This window comes from Mycetomoellerius zeteki, unplaced genomic scaffold, assembly GCF_001594055.1.
Source record: "Mycetomoellerius zeteki isolate Tzet28-1 unplaced genomic scaffold, Tzet1.0 scaffold114, whole genome shotgun sequence".
Lineage (NCBI taxonomy): Eukaryota > Metazoa > Arthropoda > Insecta > Hymenoptera > Formicidae > Mycetomoellerius > Mycetomoellerius zeteki.
Genome location: NW_017256062.1, coordinates 1,251,363 through 1,267,834, shown reverse-complemented (window position 1 = coordinate 1,267,834; position 16,472 = coordinate 1,251,363). Strand labels below are relative to the sequence as shown.

General features: G+C 29.6%; 1 protein-coding gene across 1 annotated transcript in view; it reads left to right on the top strand.

Annotated features, from left to right (window-relative positions):
• The window catches only part of nAChRalpha4 (nicotinic acetylcholine receptor alpha4), a 197,192-nt gene that overhangs the window by 153,115 nt on the left and 27,605 nt on the right, over positions 1-16,472 (top strand). The window contains exon 8 of the mRNA XM_018457315.1: positions 6,435-6,571. Within this exon, the coding sequence (XP_018312817.1) occupies positions 6,435-6,571 (137 nt within the window). The remainder of the gene's footprint in view (positions 1-6,434; positions 6,572-16,472) is intronic.

The window sequence follows — 16,472 nt, the reverse complement described above, 5'->3', positions numbered from 1 at the left end:
CCGCTCTCCAGAAAGGACCGACGCCATGGACCAAAACAAATAGTAATTGCTGAGGGAGCAATGTCTGGTGAATACGGCGGGTGAGGTACAATCTCCCAGTTCACTCTTTCTAAATAATTCTTGACGGATTCATGAACATGTGGTCTGGCATTCCAGTCATTTTTTCTTCACAGCTCGGTTCAAACGTATTAATTGTAGTCGGTACCGTTCAGTGATAGTTTCAACGTTGACATGCATCTTCGTCAAGTAATGCTTCCAATTATGCATCTTCAAATTTTTTCGGTGGCTTTCCATACTCTTTATCATCCAAATCAAAATCATTGCTTCTGAATCCTTTAAACCATTTTTCACATATGCTTACCGATAGAGCATGTTCTTTGTAAGCTTCCACAAGTAAACGATGACTTTCAGCTACACTTTTCTTTAGAAAAAAATAATGAAGTAAAACTTCCCGCAAATGGCGTTTTTCCGGTACAAAATTTAACATTTTCAATGCGATAAAAATAATAGTTGTTTACACTTTAGTCAAATGAAATGTATTACATTTTAAAGTTGCGTATACACCTTTCAAGTACATGTATTGCCAACTTTAAATAATGCAGCAGTATGACTATACCGCGATCTATTAAAAATCCGTAAAGTCATACTTGTACATCTAATATTTAGAATATAATAAAATTTATTAAATCCAAAGAAATCTTTTTCTCTGGGTAGTGACAAAACTGAATTCAATTTAATGTGTCAATTTTCAATAAATGTCACAAATTAATTTTTAAACTAAAACTTTAAACAATGATTAATAAAGATACCTCATTTTTGGTTAAAGTTATATATTTTTACATATTATTTACATATTACATATTTTTTGCAATTATAATCACTATACTTAATAGTTAATACCTCAATTGAAGTTCTAGATAATCGAAAATGTACTTTAAAGTCTATATCTGAGAGTATAATGGTACTATTCTTGAGAAAAAATTATCAATTATGTGCTTAACACGTTTAATTAATGATGAATCCATATCTTTATCATTGTTGATGGTCATTAAAAATGAAGATGAATCAGAAGATTCATCTTTGAACATTTTTTTAATTAAATTATAATATTGTAATGTTTCTATATTGTAGTGCCCATATAATACAATATTAATCAATAATCATAATTAATATTTTAGGTTTAGAAATATATCTTCACCATGTTCAATCAGAAATTTCATCAGTCCATCGACTAAATTAGTCAATGAATCTGATGGATATGCAATGATTTCAGCTGTGTAAATAAAAACACGTTGAAGTATTTAATTGATGAATAAAAAAACTCTGATGTATTTGCACTTCATGCGATTGATCAATCGATGAATTAAAAAACTCACCCATACTTAAATATAAGATATAAATAAAAAATGTAGTTAATGTTTAACTTATATAGTCACAATTATTTTTAAATTTCTTAATTATGTATTTATAAAAACTAGTACTCTCAAAATGTTTCTATTTCATCTGTTTATTCGTGATCGTTTTATATAAAGCTTCGGTTATGTCTTGACATAACTGCGACAAGAGACAGATTAACAAGAAGTTCATGGATTCACCTACGCGGATCGATGCGCGCAATCTCGGATGCCGCATGAAGATGTTACTCGAAGGTTATTATCACATTTGACTGATGTGATACGAGGCGAATGTAACGGGTAGGGAAAATGGATGACGGATACCGCGGGATATTATTATATCACATAGAGGGGGGGAGAGAGAGAGTCCCATGTACAATATAATCATATTTGCCTTATACATTCCGTCGTGTCCCCATACACGTTCAAAGTGATTCGATGGTTTGCGCTCATAGATGAGCCAATTTCGTTGCGGGCCAACGTTGCACCCACGTTAATCACGCAAACAACCGCTCGAGAACACGTAAGCCAACAGCAATCAGCCGAAAGTAAGCTAACGAGTTTCTATTTGGAGTCGCAAAAGAAGCTATGCTTTTTCTTCAAGTACCAAACGTTTCTGACTTTTGCTTCTCCACGTGGTTTATGAAATAAGATCTTCATAACAAAATTCAGAATCGAGGAATTAGTCGAGAATTACTTTAGATAACGAAGTAATTTTCGAAAAAACTTTATTTCAAAATTATCAATCACGGAGTTTCTTGTTATAATAACTATAAATAACATTAATAATAATAATAATAATAACAGTAATAATAATATCTTTATCCTTTAATTTAATTAGGTATATTAACGGTGAAACAATAATCACAGATAAATAACAAAATTCGAATGAAATACTTATTTCATTAAATTTTATTTTACCAACATAAATGGCATTATTTTCCGAAAAGAATTATGAGCGATTTTTGATCATGGGCGGTACGTAGAAGTGATACTTCCGGTATCACACGCACATTATACAAGACCAAGATCAGCTAAGCTGATCGAACACGACATATCGCGTTAACCGTGCGTCAACGTATATCCGCGGATCTTGCTTAACTGCCATGTACATACCATAGCGGACAGACAGTGCTGTGACAAGACACAAGCTACAAGACAGTATTAGTTCACATCTCTGTTACGATGGCTTAAAACAACAAGCTCACAGAACATCTAAATTATTCCTTTACCAGACCATACATCAGAATTACATCCGAATATTTTGAGTATTCTCTTAGCTTATTTTCTATACAAATTTACTTGTATTATTGTAATAATTTTACGTATGTATAAAATTTAGAAGATTAAAAATTGTTTTTGAGACTTCTGAGGCAAATAATTAGAACTATGAATAATATGATAAAAAGTCTCTTGAAAGCGAGAATGTAAAATTGACGAGAAGTAAATCCGATAAAATATTTTACTAAATAGAATTTGGAACAAAGTAAATTTCGCAATATATAATAATTATTGGATCATGCGAAAATGATTCGGAAACGTTTGCTCAAACATTTGGTAGAAACAATAGCACCAAGATACGCGATTGCCAGAAAAAGAGTGGACGACAATAATTAAAGGCGCGGTCGGATGGAAAGTAACCGGGTGCACTATCGATCCGAATGCATCGATGAAAGCCGCCAGGGCGAACGGCAGAGCAGCAACCCGATAGACGCTATCGCGCTCCAGTGGTCGATCCCTTAAATTAATCGCTATGAAACGCCATTGCAACGGTGAAACCGCAGTAAAAATGAAGCTCGCCACCTCGCTCGCTCGCGTTGCGTTCAATTCGCAATAAGAGCTACCGATGATCGCGTGTTATACATTCGTGATCGCTGGAAAATGTAAACTGGTTTTTATTACTGAGCTAGTGCGGCAAATTCTGACATAATCAATGGAAAACTAGCTGAAAAGAAACAACTGTTTTATATTCAAGTCAATACCATCCAATATAAGAGTAATGATTAGAAATTAAGTTTTGAACTGTATGTTGATTGCATTGGTATATCACAATATATTTTATTGATTAGAAATTAAGAGTTAACATAAATGTTTGTCAAAAAGAAATATACAAGTGAATTGCTTTATATTCTTACATCTATAAATACCAAAAGTAACTGCAAATTATTATATATAACATGTAATAAACATAATTGTTAATTATACGGACGATAAAATAGATGTCATATATTTACTTTAAATTTTGATAAAAAGTAATGTGTCATTCTATATGTATATTATTTAATAAAAATAAATATAGTAATTAAAAATCGCAAATGCTGACCAAAGGAAATATATCAATTTGTAAAATTTTTGAAAGAGAGATATGAATACTGTTTGGCCACTGATGCAGTTTTGATGGACGGTTTCATGTGACGACAGGCTGAACTGTAAATTAATCGTTGCGAAACGCCGCAAAGCGCTATTGAAAAGTCACGTGTATCCAATTAAAAAAGGAAATATAGGCTGATAACCACATATACACGTTTGCAAATACCTTTCGTCAGAAATTATTTATCGGGAATTATCTCACGGGATTTTGTACGAAACGATTCTATAACAAATATTATTGACAGATAAATGATCTCAAGTTTCATGAAAAATCGCGGGACGGAATTGAACAACGTATGATATTAAACCGATTTCATTCTAAAACTTTTTCCCTCGCAAATACCGATGCAGAGACAAAAACTTTAATTAAACCCATGACTGAGCCAAGTTCAATCGTAACTTTTATATTCTAATTTAAATCGTTAAAATATACATTGTCATTTTTTTATATCGTGATATGCGAATTTTCCAGATATTAGATAGAACCAAAAGATCGATCACACAATATGTCAGCACATTTTTGGATTTATTTCACTTTTCATCGTGAAATCTCACGTGGATTTTATTCAATCAAATTTTTATTCTGAAAAAGTTACGTGATCACGGTTTCAGCAAATTCGCGTAAAGAATCTCACTTTCTGTTTGTTTTTCGAGACGAAAATATAACGGAACATGCTCAATCCCTCGGATTTGCAACAAACGTAGTTGAATTCAAATCTTTTAAAACGATTTTTCAATTTCTTTTAAATTCCAGATTTTGGAAGTTTTGGAATATTAACAGTATTACAAAATTAACTGATCAGAGACGTTTTTACATTACATACCTAAGTACTTCGGAGTAGCTATTATATCATATAGATATTATAACTAATAATATCTACATAATAATTTTAGGATATTTGAAAAATGTAACATACAAATTCTTAACTAAAATTCTCGTATTAACTTTTGTATTAAATATTTTTTATGATATTTATCATATAAATAGGAAATTCTTTTATTTCTCTTTTTCATTACTGTGCTTTTTTTTAAAATTCGTTTAATATAGAAAAATTACTATAGTTTGAATAGTATATATGACTTTTCAACTTCATACAAGTTGTACTTCAACCTATATAATGCCCAACATGAAAAGGTATAATAAAACCCGAAGGGGAGACCGTTTCATACTAGAAGTACTTTTTCTTCCTTTTTTTGAAATAATCGTTAACCCAGTTAACTTCTACTTCTGTAACGTGCCTAATAAATCCTTCATCTAAAATTTTTGAGGTTTCTTATTTAATTACGCTATATTTAATCTTATTATCTAATGTAATATTTGCTCATGAAATATTCATATTATGAATAACCCTACTTTTTATTTAGGAAAACACTAAACATGTTATAATTTCTTTAATAGTAATTATAATTGAACACAAGATCATATTTAGCATTATAAAATATAAAAGAATGTTGATACAAATATATAACAGTATATCTTTAATTATAGCAATATATATAGTTAAATTTATCTGTTTAATTTATGATATTACATATATGATATTTATATGGTTTTAATAGGTATTTTCTGTACCGATCAAAAATAAGTATATCATATGAATTAAACATAAGTTTAACTTAAAATGTGATAATTTTTATTTTAGTATATACTACAATAATTTTTTTATTTAATTGTTTTATTTAATTTCTTAATCGAGAAAAATATCATTTCTTAATATCGCTGTGTTATATTATAGTTTTATTAGATGAATTATTTAGTATTGCAATAGTATTATAACAGTAGGTAAAACATTTTACTTTATTTTACTCCTGCTAATCCCATTGTACCTTTTCATTTTTATTTTCATCATACTTGGCAACGGTAATACTGATTCCAGACGTGGCTGTACGTGCCTGATGCTCTTCGTTTACAAGTTTTATTAAAACGAATGGATCATGGACACATATAAATTCTGTCAGTGAGCAACTTTCACCTCACGGGGTCGACCCGTTTATCCTTCTGACTGTTGCTTCGTACATTCTTTACGCGCGAATCATAAATACGAATTTTCCACTCGACTATCCGCAGCTCTTTACCTGGCCTCTTCGAATAGGTTCAAATTTGTTGCTTGTCAAGGGATATATTTTGAAAAAAAGGCAACACGTGTCTTTGTTGGAGAGAGAGAGAGAGAGAGAGAGAGAGAGAGAGAGAGAGAGAGACTACGACTATCTATTTCTTGAGAACCCCATTTTTTTTCTTAAAATAATATAACAGAAATAGCATATAATAATCTTCTCATTTTTGTATTTCTATATTCGTTCTAATGCTTGAAAAAAACATAACGAATTATAAGATAATCACAATTAATTCTCTTAATATAATATCCTCTTATTATAACATTAAACCGAGAAATTAATTATCAAATTAGATAGGAAAATAAATAATATTACATATTATAAAAAAATTTATTTATTTGATTTGTAACAAACTATACAAATCCATAAAATCATAAATCATAATTGTACAAAGTAATTTACCGGAAGAAACAAAATATAGGCTCTAGATATTTTGCAAGTTTTTCCTTTTATTTACTACAATAAACGCAATCATTTCAAATAAAACAAATTTTTAATATTTCACTTTATTCCCTATGTAATGAAACTTGCTTAACAAATGTCTTTCAATTTCAGGTAACGCTTTCCATCTCGATTCTCATTAGTCTGCACGTGTTCTTTCTACTGGTCGTTGAGATCATCCCACCGACTTCGCTGGTTGTGCCGCTGCTTGGAAAGTACCTGATATTTGCCATGATACTCGTCTCGATAAGGTAAATATTTCAACTTTACACGAAAGCGAAAGACGAAGAACTTCACAGCAGAAATTACATTCGCGCTACGTTTGCCAATTTGGAACAGCCGAGGAGAGAAAATGCGTTTCTGATTGCGACAAACTAGATATGATACAGAAACAATTTTCAGTAATTTCCGTATAATATCATAGAAAACGTTTTCTGCATTGTTCCATTTTACTCGCATTATCACATTTTCTTGTCATGTTAGCGCGCTATCATCGTTATCGATTAACGCTTCAGCAGTGATTTATCAGCTCGTGTTTACGACAGCAACGATTCCGTAGCAATTAATATAGCCCCATGGAGGATCGTAAAGGGGCTATACAATAACACTTGTATTCGCCAGTGAGAAACAGAAAAATCACGACGAGGGTTGGAATCGCGCTCGTTTGTGTTCGCTCTTGAAACGAACGGTGATTTTGATAACAACTGTAGAAGTGTTATTGAACTGTTTGCAGTTGTTCTACAATATTTTTTCTCTCACGCAAAATAATTAATAAACACATATATGTACACACACAAGCGCGCGCGCGCGCGCGCACATACATACATACATATATATGTATATTATATTTAGATTGATGATTATTTTTAATGTAAAGATATGAATTGCGATTAGAGAGATTTAGCAGTAAAGCAATAAAAATGCGATTTGAGATGTTTAATGCTGTTGTTAAAAATGTGATTAAATTTATAGTTATTGTGACTAAATCTACAATCTTATTAATTCCATATTAATTTTTTTACATCTAAGTACTTCCATATTTCTACAGCAATTTTTGATAAAATAGTTTTAGATTCATATTCATATGTCTTTTTATTTCTCACAGAAAAATTTATATAGATCGTTTGTTTATCGTATCTTTATCTTTACCTATTTTTCTCAGTCACAATTTTCTTTAGCGTATAGTCCTCCATTTCATCGCCTTTTTATTTATATTTCTCTTTATCACGCGTGCGATGCATCTGCATGTTCAATAGGGGTATCTCGGGATCTCGAATTACTCGGAAATGGGCGATGAAACAAGTAACAAACAGCAAGCACTCTCAATTTACTTTTCGACCCCGAAGCCGAGATCACGTACGGATTCCTGACGATGAAAACATGATACTTACTAATGTAATTTTAAGAAAGTATTTTCAAGAAATATTAAAAGTGAAAATTTTCTTCTATTGAATAAAACTACGTAAAAGAAAGTCTAACGGAATGAAAAGAGAAAAAAGAGATATTTTTCAAATATTCCTAAAGCACTTATTATTATATTGGAACGATGTCGTATTTCTGCTGAAAAGTTCAACTGGAATTTAATCATACTTGATACATAATACGGTTTAATTTAATTTCATTTTAAAATAATACATTTATATTAATTCTTAAATAGAATAATTAAATGATATCAACCATTTAAGTTAATAATAATAATGTAACAAAGAAGGGCTACGAGCCTAAAATAAATCATTTAATATAAATTTCGGCTTACGTAAGGAAATAAATAATAATATAAAACATACGTTTCAACCAGTATCAGGTCATTCTTAATGTTGACAAAAAATAAATATTGTAATATAAAAATTAGAAATTATAAAATTCGTTAACATAATGAATAAATCCTATCTTAAGCTGTTCAACAAAATACATTTAATACACAATCTGGGTCATGTCCAATTAAATAAATAAGATTCATAAAAGCGCCGAATATACGATACGTCATCTTGTAAAATATTTTCCTATGATCGTTGAGATCTATTAAATATTTAACATTAAAAAGTAATTCAATAGTCATTAAATCACTTAAAACATATAAATAGATAACACAATAAAATTGTAGAGATCTATTAAATATTTAATATTATACAGTAACCAAATAGTCATTAAGTTACTAAAATATATACATATATAGAAAGATTGTAGCAAACAAATTATTCTGAATTAGATCAATAAATAATAAAATATATAAATACCTTAGTTAATGGGAAAAAATAAATGTAATTATATAATATATAAATATAATTATATAATTAATAATAATAATAATAATGTGACCTTCTACAAAACAGAATTTTAACTTTGGCCGTCAGAAATAGAGGGTCCTTGAGGAAAACAAATAAATTTTTTTTTATTTTTCCGGATTATATAAATATCTGCAAAATTCTATATACTTACCAAAGCTTTAATAACGAGTTTTATACTATTATTGAAATCCGATTGTAATTTACTGATTTTCTTACAGATTTAAATTGAAATAAGAATATTGAAAAAAACGTATTATCAGTCAAAAATTCATAACTTTTATGTGAATAAATGGAATAAATCCTTTTAAGCTATATATATAATAATTGAGGATATATACTTTGAAAAAAATGGTACATGTAATATGTGTAATGTTGGTCTAAAAAGGTTGAATTATTTGCACTCGAAAATGAAGATTTTAATGAGTAAAGATCATATTTAAAAAAAAATAATAAAATAACTTTTACAGCTGTGTGCATATTAAATTCCATTTATTTTAACCCTTACAATACAAGGTACAATTTGGTACCTCATCCGTCCAAACATGGGTCCAAACCTAGAATCCGTCCATTTTTTTCACCTATTCAGAATGGTTAAAAAAAATTTTAAAATTCACTAACATACTTTCAACCTTCTAGAATAAATATTGAAACTTCATTTTGGAAAATAATAAAATGTAGTATAATTTATAATTACCGAAAAATTCAAAGAAATTTGTACGAACAGGAATCGCTCGGTTACTATTAGTGACCCGACCTTGTACGGTAAGGGTTAATCAAAATGAGTACACATATACCAAAATAAAAATATATTTCAAAGTGTATACGATAATATGTACGATGTTCCTTGTTACTGGTTTGACACATAATGCATAGTAGTTAATATTCCAATCATCGTTAATTAATATTTAAATAATAAACAGTTTATTTAAAAATTTTCTTTTTATCAAACTGAATTAATCATTATTTTAAATGCTAACAAGTCTACAAAACAAAGTACAAAATATACAATAACAATTCTTTTATCAAAACTGATTAAAACTACATGAATTGAATGTTCAGCACAAACTACTCCGCAGAAATAATCTTTTATCTTTGGTTGTGACGAAACTGTGTCTGTGTGTCGATTAGCCTTGGTATTGTTTTAATAGCATAGCGATCTCGTATACAAGGCCGTCGCGCACTGTATTGTTCGGGAACCAGCAGGCAACGGCGCGTGTCGTAGCAACCACTCATTACGCATCAAAACACGATCGCGTGGAATACGAGCAGAAGCCAAAGCAATTATTCCCTACGAATAATTAACTGAATCATCAATCAATTAACATCCTCGATAACTAAATTTTATGACTATTTTTATCGAAGCAAATATTTCGCACAATTTATTCATTTTACTCATGAATTGAAGCTATAAAGAATGGGAATTATAGGATATTGTTTTGTTGCACGCGAGGGATAATAAATTTTTTAAATCACGTTTAAATTCGAACATATCTTGCGTTAAATTTTCATTTCGTTAATTTACACGTGATATATTTATTACTTTTGAGTTAAATATGCGGTATACAAGAATTGCAAGATATATGTATGTATATTGAACAGATCATAAAGTTTCGTTTCTTCTACATTTTCCTTTTCTGTATTATCTTCGCGACTGCATTTTGATGAATTTCTGTTGTAATATACGATACTAAAGTATGCATCGCGTGCAACTAATATTGGAAATGTTATACGAGTGCAATGAATGAATCTAAGAAGAAATGAAGGCTTGAGAGTTTCAAAGTAATCTCCGCTACAATTAAATGATTTATTTATTGTACATTTATATATAAAAATTATTAAGCGCAAGTGTGTGTAAGACTTTTAAGAAGTATAATACGGTTAATACATAAAAATATAATACATTAATAATAATTTTATTTGACTAACTTTATATAATATATTATAAAATTTTCCATTAAACAAAAAAATTACGATTTATTTAATTTGCGAGTTTATTTCTTATACAATTAGACAAATAAAAAATCAGGAAAAATAGAAAGAAACTGCGATAAGTAAAATGTTGATCTTTTAGTTAGGATATGTAATTTTTATTTATTTATATTTTTTCATGATGCTCCTATTATCTTATGAAAATAATCTTCTTGTATTTATCTGAACAAACCTTCTCACACACAGTTAATCTGTAATTAAAATATGGAACTATTTGTGTCACAAAAGATGAAACTTTATTCTATCTTATCTAATATATTAGCAAAATTTATAGAACAATTATAAGTACAGATCTTTTTTTAAGATTTAATTTTTTTTTATTTTTTTACCGATGTGAATGTTATATTACAATAATTTTGAAAAAATTAAACGAAATTAATGCTAAATTTATACTACATGATCCATCTAAATTGTTACGTATTTAAGTGACATTTTTAGCAAAGTGAAGTCATCGTTAGCAATTTTTCTCGCCTATCCGACTTACTCATTCCGGTTACGGGTACATGTCCATTTACGCTGACGACACCCTTTGCCAATCTACTGCTAATAATCCGTCTCAGTGCTCACATAATTAATTTAAACTTCAACTTGCTTTTCCACCTAAAAGAATGAAAGTTCTGCGTACAAGAAAAAGAAATCTTACTGCGCTTATAAAAAATTTAATTCATTTAAATTATCGTATTACATAGACAAATTGCTATCTACAATTCATAAAGTTAATAAATTACATTTCCAATTTTTAAGACTAATTCCAGAAGATTAGCGGGTTATCGCCGTGTTTTTATCTATTGCTAATGCCAACGTTTCGTGAATCTTGCCGTTCACTTTATCAGGGCGAGGAACGCACTGATACTACTATAAGTATCGTTTACTAGTATCGGTTTTTGAGACTAATCTTGAAATATTGATAAGAAAACGCGCGTAAATCAATTTATATTTTTATGCAAATTTCTTTAGTCACGTAATTTAAAGTGTTTTTGTTCATAAAACCGGCTATACATAACATCGTTTCTCATGTAACGTTCATAATAATAATCATTGACCAAAGAGATAATTAATTAATATCAAACATGAGAGTCTCAGCGAGTGACATATATATGTTTGCCAATTACGATGAAAATACTATCCCTCTCTGTCTTCCTCCATTTTCCAATATTAATAATAACTTCTAGTACATGAGGAATATTCGCTGTGCAAATATTTATTTATCTATTTATTTGTCAGTGATTTATTAATGAATAAAATGAATAAAGTTTAATAAGAGCATATACATATACTATTAAAACAACATTGAACATTACTGGTTCAATATGAGATTTTGCTTTCGTAAATATTTTACAATTTAATGCTATTCTTTTTAGTTAATTACAAATTTATAATCTAGCGTAATGTTTGCACATAATGTAATTAATAACATGTATTCATATATTAAAACGATATTAGCAAAATACTAAACAAATTAAAGATATTAGTAAAAGTAACAATAATTTATTATTTTAACGTGGTATGAACATATTACTCAGAATATTACACGATAAATAATTTTTTTATTTTCGCGTATTAATAATTTGTTCTCATGACTCTGAAGAGATATACACATTTATAGTTTACGATATTATTATTATTATTATTATCATTTAATAATAATATTTTCAACTATTTATATTATATACAGTTTACGGGAGCAATACAATTCTCTCATGTGTTCTTTTTTTCATTTTTCGTTGTATTTTTGTTTGAAATTCATTGAATAATGAAGATCAGGCATTGCGATACTATGCAGATAAACAGAAGCTTTTTGTTTTCGAATCTGGGTTATCGAAATAAAAAAAGAGGAGCTATTCTTCACTGCATTATGCGGATGTTTAAGTGAATCCATAGCATAAAACAATTATTCTTTTGTAAGATTAAAAAAAAGCATTGGATCCAAAAGAACGAAATGATGATAAAACAACTGACAGTTTGGAATTTGATGTTACTTATTTAATCATAAAGGTAGACTTCAAATTATCTAAAGACCAAACAACGTTGGTCTAGAATATTCTGTATAGACTATATTAAATTATTTATTTTTCAATCAGCTCTATTCTGAAATTTTTAAACTAAGACGATCTCATATAGTCGTTTGCACACGAAACTCCGAGAGTACGATATTCCTGCTTGAAGCCAAATCACAATCGCTCGCAGATTGAGCAAATATGAAACTAATCTCCAAACTTCTTAGATTAATAAGTCGAGTTGATGTTTGTCTTCGACATAATAATTCACTGCTAGTAAATCAATAATCTTATTGATAATTAAATTCGTGAAATGTGATTAATCGGATTGTCGCGTAATAGGAAAATAGTACGAATCAATTTATAGATCTGTATCAAATTTAATAATATATTTCAATTTTGATATTCTTATTAAAGTACAATTGTGTTAGTGATTATTAAAATGATTTTTTGAAGTCATGATTTGTTTAAAAATAATTAAATTTCCTTTTGCATATATTTTTTATTTTAATTAGTATTTGTATAAAACAATTAAAATTAAACTAAGTTAAAACAAAATTTATATGTGAAGTCTAAATTCCAATGCATGTAAGAGGGAACCTAGTTTATAACGTTGAAAAGTAGCTGTTCTTTGAGAATTTTTTATGAATTAACCATGAACCCGATCTTTCCAAAACTTTAGGGATGATTTGTTATATATTTAAACAATACAAAATATTCTTTTAATAAATAAGTAATGAATATAATAAAAAGTTATGTATTAATCATTATTGTGCTTCGATACCGGCGTTGTAAATTGGCATGCAATGTGGAGCCTATAATTCTTGCCTGAAACAAAAGAATCAAAAATTTTTTTTAATTAGATATTTTATCCTTAATAAGAAAAAATAGGAAAAAAATATTATAATGTAAGAATTGTGGAACTTTGAAAAAAAGTAACAATTTTGAACAAAAAATTTCGATTTATTTATGCAGAAATAATTATTTATACTAATTTTTCAATAACTGTTTTTAGTTCATTTAGCATGGTTGACAATTATGTAACTAAAAAATCTTGGAAGAAGTCGATAGGTCAAATAGTTTTTGAGTAATCTTGTGTGCCAATTTCGGAAAAGTGGTTTTGAGAAAAACGCGTTTAAAGTTTTCGGTATCGAAAAGTAGTGCTTTTTGGCAACTTACCGCTAATCTGCTATTCCAGGCCCATACAGCAAATCTTCCGCTTTCTCATAAAACTCGTTTTATCGCGTTAGTTGGAATCTACGAGCTGTAGGAGCCTTTTTCGTGCTGTTTAATCAACGCTGTTCCTGCCTCGTAACTCGCTGCTCGTCGTAATTATCGGCGAATATTTTACAATGTTGGCCAATATTTATTTCCAGTAACTGCATTATCTTTAAAATGCCAGAATAGCCTTTATTGAAGGTACATACGGTAACGAAGGCGGCGATTTCGATAATTTTTGCTCCATAATGAGTGTTTTGGAGCGAGGCGCCAAATGGTGGAATTAAAATTCTCGTTTGAGTTTTGCGTGTGCCCTCTTTGAAAAAAAAAAAAACATCTACTAAGATCAATAATGCAATGCTAGGGACCGAGAAGCGGAACACAATGGGCACTTCTGCCGCGCTGTACCTGTATACCTACGCGACGCATACCTGTTTCTCAGGCTGTAACTACAAAAGTATTTCGAATTTCGATCTAAAACTTTACGAGTATATTTTCTGAGAGTAATACTATTGATTAAAGCAAAAAATCGAAAATTTTGACTCTTTAAACCAGGTTCCCCTCTTAAGTAGCATTTTTAACCGAATGATGTAGTCATATATTAGTGAATTCTTCTGTGATTTATAACAAAAATCACATATTTAAAATATTTATTATATAAGTATATAAATTATATTAATTTCTTTTCGTTAATTTTTATTATAATGCGTGATTTGTTTTAGAGTTATAATAACTAGCTATTTATTATAACATTGTGATGATTATGTATCTATCAATTAACACTTTCGAAAGAACAGATAAATTATAATTTATGTACACTTTTAAATTCATAATGTTAAATTATATCTAATCTTATTTTTAATAATCTTTATAGATCTTATTTTTAATAATTTCTATAGGTCGTCATTATTTCTGCGCAATATGTCATTAATTTATGAAATAATGGAATTAAACAATTTAATTTAAAAAATGTATTAAATTTGACTCAAATTTAGTTCATTATTTATTAAAGACAATGTTAATATGGACGTTGTTTATTTTGAAACTAACTATAGAAATGGATTGATTTACATTTTGACACACATGGAAGTCAAAAATAACAAATGTTATTTAACTCAAAAGGTTAGGCTGCCATTGCTCCATCTAACAGTTTACATATTATAATTCGCAATTAGAAAGTGATCAATTTTTTAGCGAACTAAACTTGAATAAAGAAGCCACAAGCATAGAACTTCACTTCACTTTTCCATAATTCGTGTTATTTCCAGATACTTGATATACCGGTCAGCCGGTCGTCGACATTTCGGCATCAATTTTAGGTGTGTGTGTATGTGTATTCACACCCTTTCGAAAATGTCCCAAGCGACTAGCGTACGCGTTTTTCAAAGGAACCTCATTCCAATATTAATGGCGGCATTTGCCGGCTTCGTACCGGCGACATTTAACTAACGAGCCCGTTTCTCTACCTCGCCATTTTTACGCAGCACTACGGTCCGATATGTTCTCGGCTTTGCTTTTCCGAACTAACCAGGCCAAAGAGACAGGATTAAAAAGCAAAATGATGAAAAACGAACTATACCTACTCTATGTAGCGATAAGTCAGTGTAATGCTTCCACCCTTTCTTTTTTTGCATTAAAGAATCCTGTGTCTATTATATAGTTTCATTAAACTCTCACACACATTTACTTCTAAAATTAAGTTATGTAGAATATTCCAGAAAATCGAATATTAAAATCATAAAACATTACATTTCATTAACATTAATTAGTTTATTGTAAAAGAAATCGATATCTAGTCAATTAAATAAAATCATATTTTAAAAATTAAGAAAATTAGAAAGGTTTTATTGTAAGTTTTCATTAAGTATTATTTGAAAAATTTCAAAGAAATCATTTTGAAAGTTTCAGCTCAATGTATTACGTTCAGAAATACTTTTAGACGTTTATTGACTCAAATTGATTAAATTTTGGCGCTCAATATCATTAGTAAATTTTTGTATTGTTTTCCGTCGAGATATTCGTGCGGACGGATAGGAAGAGGACAATTTCGGAAAAAGCGGAAAATCATGGAACAGTAGCGATAGAAGCTCCGCGGCGCGAGGACACGACTTGGCAAAAGCGATAAAGCGCGACATTCACTTTATGGAACGGAAAGAAAAAGGCAGCGGCCTTCGCTAGTCGTCCTGGACCCGGTCCAAACTTAGTGGTTTGCCACCGCTACGCCGAATCAGGGTTTTAAAGCCGTCAACAAATTCTCGTAAACCAGAGCATAACGATTTCGTTGCTTTACTGCTTGCTCGCTCGTTATTAACGACCGACGACGTCGTTACGTCAGTCGTCGCGATTCTTTGTTCTACGATGAAAAAATTACCGAACGTCATGCTGACAAGTTACTTTAAATTAACCGACGTAAGTCGCTCTCCATCCGAGTATGAACGCATTCCAGAACATTAATTTCATGTAGAATTATGAAAAACTTGACTATTTTATGCACGAAAAATTCTTTCATCTTTTACATCAATTTAGTTCGCATGTTGTAATATAGAAAGTTATCAATAACATCAATGGCATAAGAATCATTTATAAACTATGTAATATTTTTGGCGCACCAATGTTAAAATTATAGCCATATTTACATTTTTAGAAGAAATTTATCTGTA